The 22,278-nt window shown below is 41.3% G+C and overlaps 1 protein-coding gene and 1 long non-coding RNA gene across 10 annotated transcripts in view; one reads left to right on the forward strand and one right to left on the reverse strand.

The window, feature by feature from the left end:
- ARMH3 (armadillo like helical domain containing 3) overlaps nucleotides 1-22,278 on the reverse strand; it is a 180,516-nt gene that overhangs the window by 18,174 nt on the left and 140,064 nt on the right. For all 9 annotated transcript variants that reach the window (XM_082408314.1, XM_082408311.1, XM_082408307.1 and 6 more), the window contains one exon: nucleotides 15,164-15,242. In XM_082408314.1, the coding sequence (XP_082264440.1) occupies nucleotides 15,164-15,242 (79 nt within the window). The remainder of the gene's footprint in view (nucleotides 1-15,163; nucleotides 15,243-22,278) is intronic.
- On the forward strand, nucleotides 1,379-13,492 carry LOC309636208. The gene is made up of 2 exons (XR_014249304.1): nucleotides 1,379-9,055; nucleotides 9,384-13,492. It is a non-coding gene; the product is annotated as an uncharacterized lncRNA (long non-coding RNA).

Below are 22,278 nucleotides of genomic sequence, written 5' to 3' on the forward strand. Positions count from 1 at the left end.
CCTAAATGTCCACTGACAGATGAGTAGATAAAGAAGATGTGGTACATATATATAATGGAATATTATCCAGCCATTAAAAAGAATGAAATAATGCCATTTGCAGCTACATGGAGGGACCTAGAGATTATCATACTAAGCGAAGTAAATTAGAAAGAAAAAGACAAATACCATATGATATCACTTATATGTGGAATCTAAAATATGACACAAATGAACTTATCTACAACACAGAAACAGACTCAAAGACATAGAGAACAGACTTGTGGTTGCTGGGGACAGACGGCTGGATTGGGAGTTTGGGATTAGCAGATGCAAACTATTATATATAGAATGGATAAACAACAAGATCCTGTTGTATAGCACGGGAAACTATATTCAGTATCCTGTAATAAACCATAATGGAAAAGAATAAAAAATACCATTTAGATAACATAAAAAATGAAATATTTATGGATAGATTGAACAAAATAGGTGCAAAACAGTATGCTAAAAACTACAAAATACTGGTGAGAAAATTTTAAAGATCTAAATAAATAGGTATATTATGATCACAGATTTGAATATAATATTGTTAAAGTGTCAATTCTCCCACAAGTTGATCTATAGCGTTAATTCAATTCCAATCAAAATCCTAGCAGGCTTGGAACTTCCCTGATGGTCCAATGGTAAAGAATCCACCTTCCAATGCAAGGGATGCGGGTTCCATCCCTGGTCAGGGAACTAAGATCCCACATGCCATGGGGCAACTAAGCCCGCGTGCCACAACTACTGAGCTCGCGAGCCTCAACTAGAGAGCCCACGTGCTGCAAACTACAGAGCTCACACGCCCTGGAGCCTGTGGAGCGCCACAACTAGAGAAGAGAAAGAGAAGAGAAAACCCTCACGCCACAACTAGAGAGAAGCCCGCACACCGCAATGAAGAAGCCCACATGCTGAAACAAAAGATCCCGCGTGCTGCAACTAAGACCCAAAGCAGCCAAAAATAAATAAATAATAAATATTTTTTAAAAAAATCTTAGCAGCCTTTTTTTTGTGTAGAAATGGACAAGCTAATTTTACACTTCGTATAGAAATGCAAAAGACCTCAAATATTCAAAACAACTTTTAAAAAGAGCAAAATCAGAGGACTTATATTACCTGATTTCAAGATTACTACAGACCTATAATAAGACAGTGTAGGGCATAAATTTAGACATATATTAGACCAATGGAACAGAACTAATACTTCAGAAATAGACCCACATATGTATGGTGAATTGATTTTTTACAAATGTGCCAAGGTATTTCAATAGGGGAAGGAATAGTCTTTTCAACAAATGACAATGGAACAACAGGATACTGCAGGGGGTGGGGGGGTGGGCAGGAAATGGATGAACATTTACCATTACCAAACATTTTACAAAAAATTAACTTGACATGGAGCATAGAACTAAATGTAAAAGACAGAACTATAAAACTTACGGAAGAAAATACAGGTGAAAAATTTCACAACTAGGAGTAAGCAAAGATTTACTAAATAAAACACAATAGCAAAAAGTGTTAAAAAATTAATAAATTCATCTTTATGGTATTAAAGTTGGTCTTCATTAAAATGTCTGGACTTTGAAAACACCATTAATAACTTGCAAATACAAGCAACTGACTAGGAGAAAATATTTGCAATACATATATATGACAAATGACTTGCATCCAGAATATATCAATACAAAAACTCATAAGTATTATAATAATCAAATTTTAAAAACAGGCAAATGATCAGCTGCTCAACATCATGCAAAATAAATTAACAGTAATTTTAAAAACTATGCATGCAGTATTACTATAGCACTGCCTACCCACTAGAATGGCTAAAATTAAAAACACTCACAATTCCAAGTGTGACAAAGATATGGAGTAGCTAGAACTCTTAGTCATTGTTGGTGGGAATTAAAAATGGTACAACCACTTTTGAAAACAGTTTAGCAGTTTCTTTTTTCTTCCTTTTTAAAAACATCTTTATTGAGAGATAATTTACATACCATAAAATTCAATCATTTTAAGTGTACAATTCAATGGTTTTAGTATATTCACATAGCGGGGGCAATGATCACCATGATCTAAGTTTAGAACATTTTCATCAACTTCATAACCATTAGCAGTCATTTCCCAGCTTACTCCCCAACCCCAGCTTTAGGTAACCACCAATCTATTTTCTGTCTCTATAGATTTGCTTATTCTGGACATTTTAAATAAATGGAATCACACAACATGTGGTCTTTTGTGACTGGCTTCCTTCATTTTGCATATGTTTTCAAGAATCATCCATGTTGTAGCAGGTATCAGTACTTCATTCCTTTTTATGGCTGAATAATATTCCATTGTATGGATGTATCACATTTTGTTTACCCATTCAGTTGCTGGTTGCTTTAGTTGTTTCTAGTTTTCGGTTATCATGAATAATGCTATTATGAATATTATTTGTATACAAGTCTTTGGGTGGACATATATTTTCATTTCTCTTCGGTAAACAGCTAGAAGTGTCACAATATGGATGAATCTCAGACACAACAGAGTTTACGTGAAATTCTATAAAAGACAAATCTAGGGACTTCCCTGGTGGTCCACTGGGTAGGACTCCGCGCTCCCAGTGCAAGGCACCCGGGTTTGATCCCTGGTCGAGGAACTAGATCCTGCATGCATGCCACAACTAAGAAGCCCCCATGCTGCAACTAAGAAGTCTGCATGTTGCAATGAAGATCCCACGTGCTGCAACTAAGACCCAGTGCAGCCAAAATAAATAATAAATAAATTTTAAAAAGAAAATACATATCTATAGTGATAGAAATTACATCAGTGGTTGCCTAGGGCTCAGATCTGCAGATAAGACTAACTGTAAAGGAGAACTTTTATGAGTGATGGAAGTAAAATGTCCTATATCTTGTGATGCTGATGATTACACAAATATGTTTTATTATATGTTAATTACATCTCAATAAAGTTAAGTAAAAAGTTAAGTCCAGTAAATCATGACTAGGCCAAAAAAAAAAAAGTAGGGCCATGGCAGTAAACTTATGTCTTTTTTGGTCTTACCATTCCATTTTTGGTTGGGGCAAGAATGATTCAGACTGAAATATCAGTATCTGTAAGCCAGGAGTTCCTAGTATTTCCACAAGGCCAAAGATTCCCCTCATTGTGCTACTCCTCCCTACCTCTCCATCCCTGGCAATCCTCCCTGACAAATTAAAGGGACTCCAGGTAGCAATCAACAGTGTTTGAAATCATTTTCAGCTGGGCAGTAGCCACATGAGGTTTTTCTAAGTGGGTGTACTGTAGCTGGATCTTTTGACAAACTCAATCATTTGCCAAGCTCAGGAACTTACAGAGTCCTACCTTTACCAAGGACATCTAATGAAAGTTTCACTTTTGCCTTTTTTATGAAACTGAGGCAAGGGTGAAAGATATGAGACGATCATGGCTCTCCTTGTGGAAACTCACTCCAAATTAGGGTTATCAGCCAACCATTTACAGATTTATAATGAGGCATTTTTTCACTAGGGTACCTACAAACCTAAACCTTCTTAGGTTTATAAAAGGCTGGGGGATGCTGCTACAAGCAGGCCAAATACACCAGCTAAGTGAGGTCTACAGGAGGGCACAGAAGCAAAGGTCTAAGCAAGAAATTAGTGATCCTGATTCTTATACTGTGAAGTCCTCAAGGGCATGTATGATTTTTGCATTTTTATATCCCCTGGCTTGGCACAGAGCAGAAACCTCTGTCCTTCTGCACAGAAAAGAAATAATCTGGGGGATGTGAAGCTGGGGCACCTATTCCTTGTCTTGCTGAACGAACCAAGGACACCCAGAAGCAGAGAATTCTTAGACAAAAGCAGGTTCTGAGAACTTCCTTGGGAGGCAAGAATTGATTCTTTTTCAGAACACTTCAGCTCAAAGTGGCTGGAAAAAAGAAAACAAGCCAACAGTACAGGAGCTAGAACAAATAGTAACCTGATAACAAACTCACAGGCCTCATTTGAGTGAGCATCCTTCCCCTCCACTAGGGGCTTACAGTGACTTTCTATCCAAGATAACGTGAATATCTCTCCAGGGCACAATCATCCAATATAATTGTTTGGAAACAAGGATCCAAAAGGTGGACACAAATCTCTTATGCTAAAAAAGATGATGCCTTTTAAAAGATAACTGTTTCCTCTATACAGCCAACTTGTATATAATATGCAGAAGATTTTTTTCCCCTTTCTATTTTCGTCTCATATACTTCAGGACCAAACTCAATTTCAGAACCAATTTTTAAAATTAATTAATTAATTAATTAGGCTGCGTTGGGTCTTCATTGCTGCGTGCAGGCTTTCTCTAGTTGCGGCGAGCAGGGGCTACTCTTCGTTGCAGTGCACGGGCTTCTAATTGCGGTGGCTTCTCTTGTTGTGGAGCACGGGCTCTAGGCGTGCGGGCTTCAGTAGTTGTGGCACATGGGCTCAGGAGTCGTGGTTCGTGGGCTCTAGAGCACAGGCTCAGTAGTTGTAGCGCACAGGCTTAGCTGCTCCACAGCATGTGGGATCTTCCTGGACCAGCACTCCAACCCGTGTCTCCTGCATTGGCAGGCAGATTCTTAATGACTGCGCCACCAGGGAAGTCCCTTCAGAACCAATTTAAGTTGGCCAGTTCTCCAGTCCATCCATGTCTTTCAAGCCTGCTACCAAAGGGCTCTTGATTGCCCTGAAATTTATTGATCTGACAGGCTGGCTCTGCCTTTCAGAAAGGTGGACCAGATAATGAGCCTCACAGTGGGTGATTCGTGAAAGGCCATCAGTTGGTTAAAGGAGTGGCGACAATGACTTTCTTTAATTTCCCTGGGTAGTTGCCCCACCTCCCTGACTTGATTTGGTTGAAGTCCTAGAAACCCCTTGTTTCCAGGGGTGAAGCTTGTGAAGCTTTTCTTTGCACTAATTACAGATCCAACAAGCCCAGGTCCTTACCCTGCACAAGCAAGGCATGCAATCACACCAAGAGGCAGCCAAGATAATAGCGGTGGGGGAACATGATACACATGTTTACCAAATATCGCATCAGGCCTTCTCCCTCTCTATGGCTTATTGCAGGCTGGACACTCCACCCAGCTGAAACCAAGAGGCAGATCTCTGTCCTCCCTACTTGAGCTTTCTTTTCTTGGAAATATATCACATCTCAGGGAGGGAAACAGAAAACACCATCTCTCCGACAATCTGATATGGGGTCTCTGCCTCCCTGCCAGGCCTCACTTATCTATCCCTCCTTAACAGACAAAATTCTTTAACAGAAATCCCATTTGTGGGCTATCCACAGTTTCCCTTCTAGCTGGCTGGCTCATTTCTAAGACTGTAACTTCTTTTTGAGCAGGGTCACTGTGAAAGGTCAAAGTGCTGTTATGGTACTTAGCAAAAACATTTCCAATTAACACAGCTTATAACAGAGATAACAGTTTGCATAGTGACACTTCTGGCCTCCAATGTTACTATCACAGTGGCAAACCATACTCTTCCAAGCACACCTTATAGAGTTTTGAGCTACCTCCTCGGAAAGAGGTTGCAATGGAAATAAAACAGAAGTACATGAAGATCTATTTGGAAGGAAGGAGGTGGCTAAAAAACAAACTGAAGGGACTTCCCTGGTGGTTCAGTGGTAAAGAATCCACCTTCCAATGCAGGGGGCGTGGGTTCAATCCCTAGTCAGGGAACTAAGATCGCATATGCCACAGGGCAACTAAGCCTGCGTGCCACAACTACTGAGCCCATGTGCCTCAACTTGAGAGAGAAAACCCGCACGCCACAACTAGAGAGAAGCCCACGCACTGCAAGGAAAGATCCCGCATGCCGCAACTAGGACCCAACACAGCCAAATAAATAAATAAACAAACTGAAGAGTGAAGTCCTACCTGTACATCTAGTAACTGGGATAAAGGGTCCTTCTTAGCTTAAACCAAGAAAGCAAGGGCTGCTGTCTCCTGTAACCTCTTGAAAAGCTGACAACTACTAGAGTTCCTACGAGCTCCAAAGCTACTCCTCCCATGCACTGCCAATGAAGCTTCACCGACAATGAAGCCTGACTGAGGAAGACCAGAAAGTTTATGTGATGGGCATTTCAAAATTCATAGTTAATTGAAGAAAATGCTGACAGTGGCAGACATGAATAATAAGCTGAGCTCTTCACCAGTGACCTCTGCATTCATCTAGCTTGGCTGTGGGACATTAATTTTGAATCTTCATTTTCCCTTTATTTTTTTAAACAAAATGGAACTACCACTTTTGAAGATAATTAAAATTCAGTGTGCTACTTTTTTGGTTTTGACCCACATAAATATATTATCTTTAAAAGAAATAAGTACATAAGAACTTTTTAAAAATTTGTCATCTTCCTTTGGTGTGTGGAAAAGCTTTATTTCTCATAGTGACTTTTCTGACATGCTTGTATGGAATAAAGCGACTTTTCCCTCATTTATAAAGTTATCATACTGTGCCAGGAGCCTCTACTTAGGCATTTCTGCCTAACTGGCAGGCAAACTCTCCAGGTCCCTGTTCAGTACTTTCTTTCCTTAACTGAATGGGCCATTCCCAAACCAGGACCTTTCCCCACCCCTTAGGAATGAGCCCTGTTATCCCCATTCTCTCTGCTTCTCCCTGCACCTTCCTATCCTGACTTGCCTCTTCCTTCAGGATACTTGACAAACTCCAGTTGTCTCAAGTGCTTCGGCCAATGAAAAGCTCAGACTTTGGTGTCAGACTGACCTACGTTCACACTATGGCTTTACCACTAACAGCTGTGTGATCTGGAACAAATTACTTAGTCTCTTTAGCATCGTCATTTATAAAATGAGGATAACTGTACCTACCTCAAACAACTGATTAAAGAATTAATTACATAACCTAAGTAAAAGTGCCTAGCTCAAAAACTCCTAGTTGTTCCTTTCCTTTTATCTATTTGTGTCCTTTTTTAAATCCAAGATACTTTCTTCCCTATTCAGAGGAGCTAAAATCCAGCTTGCTCCCCTGTCTCTGGTAGTGCAGCTTACCTCTTGGTCCAAGTAAGAGAGTGGACATCCTAGCAGCACATAATCAGCTGACCTTCTTAAGTGGACCTTCTCAAGATGCCCTATGTAACATAAAGTTGATTTCCAAGGTTTAGCAGCTTGTAGGAAAATCCCTCTGCCTCTCACTTTGTGTCTTTCGGCTTTGGTGAATCCAATGAACAAATTAACTCATATCAAACCTTTTCCTGCCAAATAGGTCAATTGAAATGTCAGAATCTAAACAAAGACACCAAGAGAGGAAGGGTCAGACAGCCAATGCTTGTGTCACATGCTCGTACTAAGAGTTCCCACAGCAACCATCACTCACGGTTATAGAGAGGCAGTGCAAAACTACAGGCTGTTGTACAAAAACACAATGCCAAGTACGGGAAACTGAGTTATGGCTATCGTGAGAGTCTTAAATCTCAGCTCACCAGCATATGTCTCTGCCAAGGCCCTGTTTTAAGATGAGAAAACATCACAGGGGCTCTCAGAATGGGCTGCTCAGAGGACTCGATTGCCCTGTGAGGCAATATAGGTGGCTCCATGGGGAAAGTGACCCACACTCACCTCCTGCTCAGAAAGCCCCGCCTCACAGCTTTACAGCCCCCTTCTCCCAGTCTTCCTCAACAACCAGTGGTATGCTGGAGCTGACTTCCTCAACAACCAGTGGTATGCTGGAGCTGACTTACACATGCTTGGCCTGTGAGAGATGATTGTTAAATTTTCAAGCACTGTGAGAGCCACTTGGCTTCACATTGGTAGCCATGGTGGGAGCATTCACCCTCAGCACTACAAATCAGCCCCCTCCAACCACTCACCCCTCTACCAGTTGTTAAACATTTACTAGTACCCCAAGGGCCAAGAACTCTAAAGTTGAAGTACCAGGCTCCATTTTCCTCATAAGCCTTGAAGCTTTTAGGATATCTCCCCAAGATCTTTCTGTGCTTCCTCCTAGATGTTCACAAGTAACGGGTGCCACCCAGACACCCTAACAATGTTTGCCCCACAAACTAGGGCTCTCCTCTTATTAGCAGTATCTCACTGTTCTCTGGGAAAATAAAGTTAGGTTTCGTTAGGATCGTTAAACACCCAGCAGTTATTTATAGTGGCTATTATCTTAGGATCAGGAGAAAAGCAAAAAGGGTTAGAAAGATGACTAACAGATGAAAATAAATACTCAGCTTCCAATGCAACTTTCACTCAATCAGATGTGAAGCATTTTTTGTTTCCCTAATTGACTTTAACCTATTCCTACAAATGAATGATTCTCTGTTTCACCATAATACTTTCGAAGATACCTCTTATAACATACGACATTATACAGGGCCTCCTCTGAATCCAAAATCCAAAGCCTTAGTGAGAGTGGAGACTTGAAGAAATAATGGGAGGCATCTGGTGACATTGTCCTACAGTCCTGTGACACATGGGGGTGCCAGCAGACCACCTTTGTGATCTTCCCGGAAAATTCCTAAATTTGTATGAAAAATTTTTAGCAAGCCCCTGGGCCACTTGGTTTAAAGGAATACCAGCTTCAAGATAGGTTTGCTCACGCTTAGAAACAGAAAGTAGAATGGTAGTTGCCAGGGGCAAGGTGGAGGGCAGGGAAAGAGGAGTTGTTCAATACACAGAGTTTCAGTCTTTGGTTTTTTTTTTTTAATTAATTAATTTATTTATTTATTTTTGGCTGCGTTGGGTCTTCGTTGCTGCACACAGGCTTTCTCTAGTTGCAGTGAGTGGGGGCTACTCTTTGTTGCGGTGCGTGGGCTTCTCATTGCGGTGGCTTCTCTTGTTGAGTAGCACAGGCTCTAGGCGTGCAGGCTTCAGTAGTTGTGGCACGTGGGCTCAGTAGTTGTGGCTCACGAACTGTAGAACACAGGCTCAGTAGTTCTGGTGCATGGGCTTACTTGCTCCGTGGCATGTGGGATCTTCCCAGTCCAGGGCTCAAACCCATGATAAATTGCACAACAATGTATATATTAACACTACTGTAGTGTACACTTAAGAATGGTTAAGGTGGGCTTCCCTGGTGGCGCAGCGGTTGAGAATCTGCCTGCCAATGCAGGGGACACGGGTTCGAGCCCTGGTCTGGGAAGATCCCACATGCCGCGGAGCAACTGGGCCCGTGAGCCGCAACTACTGAGCCTGCGCGTCTGGAGCCTGTGCTCCGCAACGAGAGAGGCCGCGATAGTGAGAGGCCCGCGCACCGCGATGAAGAGTGGCCCCCGCTCGCCGCAACTGGAGAAAGCCCTCGCACAGAAACGAAGACCCGGCACAGCCATAAATGAATGAATAAATAAATAAATGAATAAATTTAAAAAAAAAAAAAAAAAGAATGGTTAAGGTGACAAATTTTGTTATGTGTTTTTTACCAGGAAGAAAAAAAGAGAGAGATAGGTTTGCTCAGTAGGTCTAATCATATGCCTAGTAGCACTGAGGCTGGTTCATACTAGGCCTTTGAGATGAATGCTTGTGAACTGAATCAAAGGCAGTACAATTAAGACAGGGATGAGAGTCAGTGCACTAGGGTTTATGGAAGATGTGCTAACAATTTAAATGACTGAATTATATTTCTAAGGCATCCAGCCCCTGGGTGCCCTGGGACCCAAGGACAAGGCATAGAAACTCTGGGACTTTTCTCCACTCTTTCTGTCCTTTTCAGGTCCTGGCTTTGAGTACATTTTACAATCTGTGCCTCTCCATTTATCCAGTTCCTATCCTTCCTCTTTCAAGGCCCAACTCACTTCTTCTCTCTTCCACATGGCCTTTCCTGACCACCACAACCTGCAGAGATCTTTCTCCAACAGGAACCCACAGATCCTATTGCTAGTACTGGCCGGCTATCGATAATAAATTGCCTTAAGCCATCTTCTGCACTTACTTCATCCTTTGAGAACAAAGGCCCTTTATCATACCTCTGTATCCCTCAAATGCCTGGCTCAATCTAAAGCACAAAGCACTAAATGCTAAAATACTGATAGCTGAATGAAGGCTGAAGAAAGTAAAAGTGGGCCATTTACTTGTTTTCCAATGGGATATTTCAAAGGCACAAAATTGGTCATCAGTGTGACTGAAAGCTTAAGGAATCAGGTGCTCAGGGAAGGTTTCGACTTGAATCCTAAATTGTCACTATGTACTCTAGATATTCAGGGCTCTAGAGAATCTTCTGTAAAGTTCTGCTATGAATCCCTCTTTTGCCTATAAGGAAGTTAGAGCTGATATAAATCAATGTCATAGCATTTGCAAACCAAAACAAATAGTGAATAGTCTAAAAGGTGCTTAAGATCTTCAACGGGCATTTTCAAAGGTCTGATGGCTTTGGGGGCAAGGAAGTATGAGGTACTATTCAAGGCACCTAAGCCAGTGATTCTTTAAAAAAAATTGTGTGTTGAAGGGGTCAAAGGCTGACTGAGACTTTCAAGAAAGATGGACCCTCTTCAAGAAAAAAAAAAAAGGACATATGCATAATTTTACACAATTTCAGAGTGTGCAGTAATTTTCTAAAGCCTATTCTTGGACTTTGGGTTAAAAACCTGTGAGCTAGTATTCCAAAAAATTTCATGACAGATCTCTTGAAGTGTAGACCCAATTCTAGTAGCCAGTAATAAAAAAGTCTTTTTCCTAATTTGAAAAGCAGGAATAAAGGACAGGGAGTATATAAGAGTTTAGGGTAGGACAGGATAGGGAGGAGAACCCCCTGAAGAGCTCTTCTATTTTAACATACTTATTTGCAGGGAGCATTGCATCATCAAGACAGTATATCCTCAAAGCATCCAAACCCAAGATTTAGTCTCAGGTCTAGAGTTTCTCTTAAATACCTTCCTTCCACATTTATTTAGTAGAAACAAAAGGTCGCTGGGATTTATCTATGAAAAAGCCACAGGTTGTGTGACTCAGCTATCCTCGTGAGATAATAAAAATCAGGGTGCGTGTCACTGGTAGGGATAGGGGCATAACAAATGATTCTACCAGCTAGGGACAGACGCTTATCAACAAGCTGTACTGAGAAGAGAAAGGAGCTAAATCTCAGCTGAGGGTGGGCAAGGGGCCTGAAGGACAATTTTTATAAGATGTACTAAAGACAAGCAAACCCAGTAGGGAATAAACTGGGAGTAGTTTCACAGTTCTTGGAAAAGCAAGTTGTACCTTCTCCATAAACTTTATTCTAAAGATATGTGAAATACAAAAAGCGGTCAAAGCGCCCTTACCAAACACCATATACAAAAATTAATTCAAAATAGGTCAAAGACCTAAATGTAAGAGCTAAAACTATACAACTCTTAGAAGAAAACATAGGGGAAAAGTTTCATGACATTGGATTTAGCAATGATGACACCAGAATTACAGGCAACCAAAGAACAGACAAACAGGACTTCATCAAAATTGAAAACCTGTGCATCAAGGGACACTGTCAACATAGTAAAAAGGCAACCCACAGAATGGGAGAAAGTATTTGCAAATCACATGTCTGATGAAGGATAAATATCTAGAATATATAAAGGATTCCTAAAACTCAACAACAAAAATCCAAACAACCCAATTAAAAAATGGGCAAGGGGCTTGAAGAGACATTTCTCCAAAGAAGATAAATGAATGGCCAATAAACACATAAAAAGATGCTCAACATTAATAATGATTAGGGAAATAAAAATCAGAACTATAATGAGATACTACTTCACCTCCATTAGGATAGCTATTATAAAAAAAATCAACCAGTGTTGACAAGGATGTGGAAAAATTGGAATGTAAAATGGTGCAGGCACTGTGGGAAACACTATGATGGCTTCTCAAAAAATTAAACATAGAATTAACTACCATTTGATCCAGCAGTCCCACCTCTGGGTATATACACAAAAGAACTGAAAGCAGGGACTCAAAACACCAACATTCATAGCAGCATTCTTCACAATAGCCAAAAGGTGGAAACAACCCAAATGTCCACCGATGGTTAGGATAAACAAAATGTGCTATACACATACAATGGAATATTATTCACCTTTGAAAGGAATGAAATTCTGATACATGCTACAACATGGACAAACCTTGAAGACATTTTGCTAAGAGAAATAAACCATATACAAAAGGACAAATATTGTATGATTCCACTTTCTGTGAGACCCCTAGAATAGTCAGATACATAGAGACAAATAGTAGAATAGTGGTTACCAGGGGCTGGGGGTACAGGAAATGAGGAGTCATTGTTTACTGGGTTTAGGGTTTCAGCATGGAATGATGAAAAAGTTCTGGAGATGGATAGTAGTGATGGTTGCACAACAATGTGAATGCACTTAATGCCGTTGAACTGTACACTTAAAAATTATTCAAATGGTAAATTTTATGCAGATTTTACCACAAACACACAAAAGGAGTCAAAATGAGCAAGCTTCACAATCAACTCCAGACAAATATGACACCTGTGTATACAATATAAAAATGCACGCAGTTTATTACACTAGAAAATGAATGACCATTCAGTCACACTGAGGGTATTAACTGATTAAAAAGCTTTGCCCTCCATGAAGCCAATGAGAAGTAATAAAAAAATGTCATCTATCTTCTGGACATCTGAAAAGAAACTCCAGTGTGCGAGACTGGGCTTTGTTTATTAAGCAATAATGAATTTACAAACATCATCTTGAAATGCCTCAAACACACACTAGAATGTGTCTGGGGGTTGCCAGAACTAAACCTCTTGCCAGAAGAAAATGGCAGCCTAGGCAGGCAGATCTAGCAAAGAGCCCTCTCTTGTCTGCTATCTTACTAAGTGCTATAAATCCCAGTTAACGCCTATCCATAGTCTTTAGATTTACTTTAGGAGTACTTTAGAATCTACTTGGGGATTAAGTTCCTGATTTTTTCTTTCTACTTAGTTTGCTGCTAACAACTGCAGGCCCTATTTTTCTTTTTCTTTCTTTCTTTTTTTTTTTTTTCTGGCCAAGTGGCATGTGGGATCTTAGTTCTCCCACCAGGGACTGAACCCAAGCCCCCTGAATTGGAAGCGCGGAGTCTTAACCACTGGACCACCAGGCTCTATTGCATCCCAAAGCCAGTTCTTTGAGAAGCTGTGAATACACTTAACATTAGTGACATTAGCATTAATGTTCATAACTGAGGGGAGAGAAGTGCTCCAACACATGTTGGAGATTAACAAGGAGTCAAAATACTTTTAATCTGATATGCTGAGAATAAAACCAAGTGCACCCTCATGCTGTCATTTATTGCCCTTCAGAGTCATTTAGGGAAGAGAAGCAACAACTATTTTGAGGGCAGTTTTGAAAAGGGTCCCAGAATAGTTATCACCCTTCCCCCGCTACCCAAGTGAAAAGAGTTGTTAAGAGAGGTAATGAATATACAAAAACTCCATGAGAGCAAGGACTACACTTAGATTATTCACCACTGATCCCTACTACCCAGGACCACACTTTGTATACAGCAGGCATGCAATTACTTACTGACTAAGAAAATAAATCTTTGAGAGTGCTATCCCTTCCTCATTCTCAAATAGGGCTGTGTACTCTCCCACTCTATAAAAGTCGCCTCATCTCTGGCTTGTGGACTCTTACTGAGAGTCACTTTCATCACTTCATTTAACTTTGAAAGAAGTTGGAGAAGGGTGAGGACACGTGCTTGCTAATCATCCTTTTCCAGATTGCCTCATGCGCCAGAATGGATTTTTATTATTGGTCTGTGGCTGCTACTGCTGTAGGAAGATTTCTGCCTGACCTTCCCAAGCTGCTGGGGGATGAATACTGCACGTGGCTGACTGGGGAAATGTGTCTTCCTTTTTTTTTTTTTTAAAGCTTTTAGACTAACCAGAACTCACTGTGGTAAGAAAGTCACCCTTTCTTTCACTATACAAAATTCAAGATGTTGAATTCTTTTGCATAAAAATGATATAATAAAACTGATCTGAACTGGTCCAACAAGAAAAAGGTAGGATCTTGAAGCACCTCACAGAGAGCAGTGGCATCAAAGTCCTATACAGGACTTAGGACTGCTCCATAGGCAGAAGAGGAAAAAAGAAAATGAAAGCCATTTATCAAAGCGGTTTAAATAAGAGGATGGATTCTCACAGCTGGCCTCACAAAAGAGAACAAATATGTCAAGGGGAATAACTGATAGACTAATTGAGTCCTATCCATCTGGCTGAGGAAAGAGCCACTGGTGGGAATACTGAGAAGCTGTCTGTTAGGCAAAAGGCTTGCTTGGTGCCTCATTTGGCGAGCGGAACAGCTTTTAGGAACACTAAACACACGATCACATAACAGCTGGCTGGCTGGCCCTGCCAGCAAGAGGCTCAGTGGCAAAAAAAGGGAGCGCAGAGCATAGGTGTTTTTTTTTTTAATTGGCTTGGAGCCTATATCTGGACTCTCACCTCATGAATACCCAGGCCCTCCAACTTGGGAGTAGGGTGGGAAGGAAGGAAGATTGTGTGAATACATGTCTCATTTTGTGCTTTTAAAAACAGGACTCAAGAGTCTCATTCTGAAACATCAAGTTCAATACCATGCCATGCTAAAGCCCCATCTGTAATTTTATATAATGCAGGGCCGAGTACAGGCATTTTGGGAGAAGAGGAAATCAGGCCAGACTCAAGGAAAACAAACACACAACACTATCTGCATCTCCAACTTGGTCCATACCACAGAAAAACCTGCCCCGAAATAACTGCTCAAGGCAAATTAGAACTCAATTACTAAGGAAAATCTGCCCCAAGGAGGGCTCATGTTTTAAGGAGCCAAACAGCATCAAATTAAGCTGAACTCAGGGTTTTTCTAATTGCCAGTTTCAACCACTGCTAAGTTTTCATTTCTTATTTTCAAAAGTCAAAATGACTCTGCCTAAAATTAAAAGAAGAAATGCTATATCACCCACTCTAAAATAACAATTCACCAAAATTTCACCTACATATCTTCTACATAATTAAGCAAACCCTTCATATGGCACAAAAACAGAAGCCATCATTCTATTTAAAGTACTATCAACAAATCCCTTACTAATTCCTCTTAGCAGCCTAGCTCTTGCCACTCCCATTAGAAGCTCAGTCACAGAATCCCTCTGCCATCAGAGAGGGCTTGATGCTAGCCACGAACTAGGGCCACAATGAGGAAAGTAATGGCTTACCTGCTCCTCCGACAGTTGGGATATGTGATTCACAGCAGCGTAGGATTCAATTTTGGGGTTAAAGTGGTTGATGATGGCTCTGAAACAAAGAATTAACATTAATATAGCACCAGATGGAATAAGAGGATAAATGAGTTAAAAACAAGTATCGGGGCTTCCCTGGTGGCGCAGTGGTTGAGAATCTGCCTGCCAATGCGGGGGACACGGGTTCGAGCCCTGGTCTGGGAGGATCCCGCGTGCCGCGGAGCGGCTGGGCCCGTGAGCCACGGTTGCTGGGCCTGCGCGTCTGGAGCCTGTGCTCCGCAGCAAGAGAGGCCGCGATGGTGAGAGGCCCACACACCGCGATGAAGAGTGGCCCCCCGCTTGCCACAACTAGAGAAAGCCCTTGCGCAGAAACGGAGACCCAACACAGCCATAAATAAAAAAAAAATAAATTTAAAAAAAACAAAAAAAACAAGTATCAACTATCTTCTGGTTTAGAGTATGAGAGCATGGGAGTAACTGTCAGAGAGTAACTGTCCTCTTAGGAACATGAGGTCACACGGGCTGAACTGATTACTTTAAAATGGGAAGGGTTTAATAATTTATTAGACAGAGAACAGAATGAAGCATCTCTGCTCTGCAAATGAACTAGGGAAAAACCTCACAACCAAACAAAAAACAAAACCAAGCATCCTTTCAACAAGAAACAGGACCCGGGGGGCTGTCCACTAGGGGGCCCTAGTGTTTCAGTCAGAAAGAAAAGTAGTTGTTTGCTCTGCTCTTACTTGGGAGAACAGGGCATTCAGTAACACATAGGCTAAATACAGTCTCTGAAGAAGCTAAGCTTTATCAAAGCCTACAACCAATCATCATATTTGTTAGTTAATATTTCAAACCAAAATTTTATTTCCAGCCATTCAAACCAAAATCTGAGCGTTGTTTTCAAACACTCCCTTCTCCACCACTCTGTCACATTCAAGGTCACCAAGTCTTATCAAATCTACCTTTTAAAAACCTCTGAAATCTGAAATAAATTTCCCTGAAACAAATGTCTTAGTATAGGTCTTTGTCATTTCTTGTCTGGTACAGCAGAAAAAGCACAGGTTTTAGACCAGAGGTTAGCATGGGTCCATAGTGATATAAAAGTGATTAAAGAAATGTGGAGAACAGACAAATCTTTCTAACAGAACAATTTCAAATAGCATGTGTAGATACTCTCCTCCTTAGGAGGTGGAGTTTAATTCCCATTCCCACTGAGAGTAGGCTAGACTTATTTCCAAAGAATAGAGTAGCGAAAGGGAAAAATAGTATCTTGACAGTAAAGAATCCTGGCGAATACTACCTTAACCAAGCGATGAAGGTGAATATCACCAGTGATGTCATGTGGCTGTCATGTAACGCCTGGTATGATCTGATGAGAAGGGCACTTCGCCTCTGTTGTATACTTTCAAAAATCCATAATCTCACAATCTAATCATGAGAAAAACATCAGACAAACCCACACTGGAGTACATTCTACAGAATACCTAGCCAGTACTCCTCGAGACTGTTAAGGTCATGAAAAACAAAACTTGAGAAACTGTCACAGACCAGAGACCATTGGGGAGACATGACAACTAAATGCAATGTGATAACTCTGAATTGGATCCTGGAACAGAAAGAGGACATTAATGGATAAACTGGTGAAACCCACATAAAATATGAAGTTTAGTTAATAGCAATGTATCAATGCCCATTTCTTAGTGTTGATAAATGTTACATGGTAATGTAAGATGGGGGAAACTAGGTTGAGGGGCATACAGAAACTCTGTGCGTTATCTCTGCACTTTTTCTGTAATTCTAAAATTATTCCAAAATAAACAGTTTATTAAAATGTGTATGTCTGGATAGCATAATAGAAATCAATATGTTCTTTTAATATAACTTACTGATAGTAAAGGATTATAAAACCATTTAATCTAAGTATAAGCCAGAAATTCAAAAGAAACCCCACTATGGTCTGGAATCCTAGTTTGACCACTTGTTTTCCTGAACGATTTTGGGAAGCTATATGTCTCATCAGAGGAAAAACACGGGAATAATAATATCTACTTTAGCAGTTAGCACAGTATCTAGGAAGCGTACATTGTAGGCATACAATAAATGTTTGTTGAAAGAGTGAACTAAACCTTAAGAGGATTCTTGCAATATTTATATAACAAAGCAATGTCAAATATCTAGCACAATGCCTGGCACAAGCTGGTGCTCAATAAATATTCAATGGATGAACAAATCAAATAGGACAGAAATGGGTCAGGAGCAAGAGGCAAGTTTTGCTAACTTATTTTTCTAGAGGCTAGGACGAAGGGTAGAGATGTTATCTGCAAGTTAAGGTTGTGGGGCTTGGTCTAAATCCCAAATATCCGTTGTGACCAAGTGGGGTGTCAAATATTTTTCTCATTCAGAAGGCAACATTTGAGGGTATTGGCAAGGATGACAACAGTCCAGGAGCAGAAAAGAAAACCAGGAGGCTAAACCCAATGAGAAGATGGGAGGGCAGGTTTAGGGAACTGAGAATCCCACCAAACCTAGCAGCAGTACTAACTTAGTTAACCCAGTGTAGAGTCTGAGTCATAGGGTCCAGCATGCAAAAGTGATGGGATTGAGGAAAGGAAATACAATAGACAAATCAATCTACAATTAGATCTCAGTTATTTTGGAAAACAGAATCTGCATTCTGTAAATACATCTATTTCATGCTTTTGTAGGTTTGTTTTTTTTTTAAGGTTTCCTTTAAATTTCTTAGTAAAAAAATTTTTTTGAAGTGTTTGAAAAAAATCCTGACTCGGACTTCCCTGGTGGTGCAGTGGTTAATAATCTGCCTGCCAATGCAGGGGACACAGGTTCGATCCCTGGTCTGGGAAGATCCCACATGCTGTGGAGCAACTAAGCCCGTACGCCACAACTACTGAGCTGTGTGCCAAAACTACTAAAGCCCGCGTGCCTAGAGCCCGTGCTCTGCAACAAGAGAAGCCATTGCAATGAGAAGCCCGCGCACCGCAGCAAAGAGTAGCCCCCGCTCACCACAACTAGAGAAAGCCCGCGCCCAGCAACGAAGACCCAATGCAGCCAAATACATAAATAAATAAATAAAATAAAATTACATAAAAAAAAAAATCCTGACTTGACTGAACTAGGATTTTTTTGTTTTGTTTTGGTTTGCCTAGGTTTGGAAAACAGAGAACCCCAAAAAAACCCTAATGTCTGTCTGGGTGGGATGGTAGCAGCCACTGGGGCCCAGCTGGCAATCCAGAGAAGCTGGTGAAATTTGGACAATTAAATAATCCCTGGGAATGGGACAGATGGGGATGCTGTAATTCTATTCCCTTTCTATCTGAGGAATTTTCTCGCCAAGAAATAAAGCAAGGAAGCAAGAAAAGAGAGAGAAAGGAAAAAGAAAAAGAGGGAAGAAAGAAAGAGGGGGGCAGGCGCTCAGAGCAAGAAAGGGAGGAGAGAGGGAATGGGGGAGAGAAAGAAAAAAATTGGAAGGCACTATCTTCAAAAAGTACACTTATTGGGACTCCCCTGGTGGTGCAGTGGTTAAGAATCCGCCTGCCAATGCAGGGGACATGGGTTCGAGCCCTGGTCCGGGAAGATCCCACCTGCCGCAGAGCAACTAAGCCCGTGCACCACAACTACTGAGCCTGTGCTCTAGAGCCTGCGAGCCACAACTACTGAGCCTGCATGCCGCAACTACTGAAGCACGCGCATCCTAGAGCCCATGCTCCGCAACAAGAGAAGCCACCGCAATGAGAAGCCCATGCACCGCAGTGAAGAGCCACCGCTCACCGCAACTAGAGAACGCCCGTGTACAGCAACAAAGACCCAACGCAGCCAAAAATAAATAAATAAAAGTTAAAAAAAGACTCTATTTAAAAAAAAAAAAGTGCACTTATTTCCTTCCCTTCTCACCATTACAGTTGCCAAGTGTCCGTTGGGTCTGTGGATGCCCTGTGCTTGATATTGCAGGGCATATATGCTAATATTGTTTGGGCAAACTTATCCTGAGGGTATGACAGATTTGCCAGTCTGAGAATTTATATTTGGAATGAAGATAAAATCATCTTCCAACCTGCCCTGTGACATTCTCGTCCCAGAGCTTCAGATATCAGCAAGTGATGGAAGGTCTCCCACCAGGCAAGGTAAGGGACTGTTTAGAAACCTGAGAGAGGTGGAACACTGTACATCCAGTTAATAATTTCTAATTCAGTACCCACAAAGGACACAGAGTATATGTCCCTGCTTTACTTTTCTTGCTGTTTATTTGGGATTGTTATCTGTAAAATCTGAGTACTAATCTGATCTTCTGAAGATAGCAGGTGCAGGGCACTAGGCCTAAGAGGTAAGAAAAATAGACTGACACTGGCTGTTCTCCCTCCATGCTCTTTAGCAGGGTATTTCAGAGAGGGTTTGGAAGCTTCCTATTAAAGTTCTCAGGACTTCATAGTGTTGAAATGGAAATATGTTCTGAGACAGCAAAGAGATGACAAAACACCAAAACCAGGCTAAGTCAGCCCACACTGAGTGACACATACCTTTGCAGTGACTGAAATACTTAGTTTCTCCTTCACCAGGAAGTTTGGAGGCTACCTGGGTTCACCTGGGTTGTGATTTCACATTTCCCCACCTGGCCATGGTCCCAGAATTAAACTTATGCCTGACCAGCTCTCAGTAGGAGAAAGATGAAATACCAGATTTATGGATGAAGGAGGAATCTCTTTTCATTAGGCTTTCCTTCCCACTGATATCACCTTAAAAAAGATTTACTATCATCTCTTCTGAACATCTGGGAAAAGGGGGAGGGGTCTACTAAGAGATTCTAAAGTAGCTCTCTCATTTTCACTGATCAGTACCTGATAGGTAGCAACTGTCCAGTGCTAAAGTCTAAAATTTGAGGTTCCAGAGAAGAAATAGCAATTTTTTTCTATCAGAAGATGAATGAAGAGGGGTGGGATAGGGAGGGTGGAAGGGAGATGCAAGAGGGAAGGGATATGGGGATATATGTATACCTATAGCTGATTCACTTTGTTATACAGCAGAAACTAACACACCATTGTAAAGCAATTATACTCCAATAAAGATGTTAAAAACAAAAAAATAAATAAATAAAAAGAAGATGAGTGATCAAAGTATGAGTTCAAGTCCCTCCCTACCCATTCCACCCAAAAAGGGCAGGTTCAGAGAAGGTGAATTCTGCACGAAGGACACAAGTTCCTTGCCCCTGACTAGCCTGGTAGAAAACAAAGGTCAGTAAGGAAAGAAGGTAACTGAAGAGACGAGGGAGAAGAGTCTTGCAGGAGCAGGAAGCTAGGACAGGCTTAATCAGGGCATCCCCACTAGGTCTGTACTGAATTGTTATGGACAATATCTGCCCCCACCCCACCAATTCATATATTGAAGCACTAACCTCTGACATAATTATATTTGGAGAGAGAGTCTTTATGGAAGTAACTAAGGTTAAATGAGGTCATAAGGGTGGGGCACTGAACCAACAGAATTAGTGTCCTTAAAAGAAGGGAAAACAGAGAGCTTGCTTGATCTCTCTCTCTCTCTCCACCATGTGAGGACACAGCCAGAAGGCAGCTGTCTGCAAGCCAGGAAGAGAGTCCTCACCAGAAACTGACCCTGCTGGATCTTGATCTGGGACTTCTTGCCTCCAGAACTGTGAGAAAATAAATTTCTATTTTTTAAGCTGCCTAGTCTGTGGTATTTTGTTATGGCAGCTGAGAAGACAAATATGTGGATATTCTGCTCTCCACAGAGACCCTGGCATTTGGGCAAAGCAGACCCCAAGCCAGAGTCAGTCTTAGAAAAGTAGTAGAGTGGATAAAGTCAGCTTCTCATGCTGCTGGTGACTTCCTCTCTTTATATCCTTTACATTTCAGGTTATTGTATCCTTCTCTTCTAGAAGAGGATCATTTTGAGGGTCCTATGCCACAAAGTTCCAATCACATATGCCACAAATGTAGCCACATGGGTTATCAGCTTCTCAGGCAGAGTGGACCTGGACCTTTAGCCTTTACTAGGTGACAAACACAGACTTTAGTAAAGAAAGATCTTGCAGGGGTTTCTAAGTGGCCTGTGCCCCAGAGAACACACACACACACACACACACACACACACACACACTGAACAGAGACAATGTCTGAAAGGATAGCAGGGTTCGTAGCATCATACATGGCAAAGAAAGAGATGTGCATTTTCCCTTTTATTTTCTTCTTTTTTTTTTTTTTTGGCCACACTGCACAACTTGTGGGATCTTAGTTCCCCGACCAGGGATCAAACCTGGGCCCTCGGCACTGAGAGCAGAGTCCTAACCTGGACCACCAGAGAATTCCCTGTTTGCATTTTGAGATTGGTTTTTATCTAACATCAGCCCTTCAGGTATTTAAACAAAACCTAGCTTTGCCAAAGGAAAGCTTTCATGCTAAGAAGTATTTTGGAAAAGTACTTTGAAAGGAGAGGAGGAGTAGGGAAGAAGAGGAAGGTGTGAGTGGGCAATGAATGAGAAAACAGCCACTATGAATAGATTAAGGCTTCTCTTTGACAAAGGTGGCAAAACAATTAAGTGGGAAGAGTCTTTTCAAGAAATGATGCTGGGACAACTGAAAATCTATATGCAAAAGAATGAAGTTTGAACCACTATCACATACAGTACACAAAAATTAACTCAAAATGGGACTTCCCTGGTTGGTCCCGTGGTTAAGACTCTGTGCTTCAAATGCAGGGTGCATGGGTTCGATCTCTGGTTGGGGAACTAGGATCCCACATGCCATGTGGTGTGGCAAAAAAAAAAAACAACTCAAAATGGAACACAGATTTAATGTAAGATCTAAAAACTATAAAATTTTTAGAAGAACACATGAGAGTAAATCTTCATGAACTTGGATTAGGCAATGATTTCTTAGGATACCAAAAGCACAAGCTGACAAAAGAAAAAGTAGGTCAAGTTTAAAAACTTTTGTGCTGCAAATGATACCATCAAGAAAGTGAAAAGATTGACTTCCCTGGTGGTGCAGTGGTTAAGAATCTGCCTGCCAATGCAGGGGACACGGGTTCGAGCCCTGGTCCAGGAAGATCCCACGTGCCGCAGA

Source organism: Balaenoptera borealis (assembly GCF_965194805.1).
Source record: "Balaenoptera borealis genome assembly, chromosome: 10".
Classification (NCBI taxonomy): domain Eukaryota; kingdom Metazoa; phylum Chordata; class Mammalia; order Artiodactyla; family Balaenopteridae; genus Balaenoptera; species Balaenoptera borealis.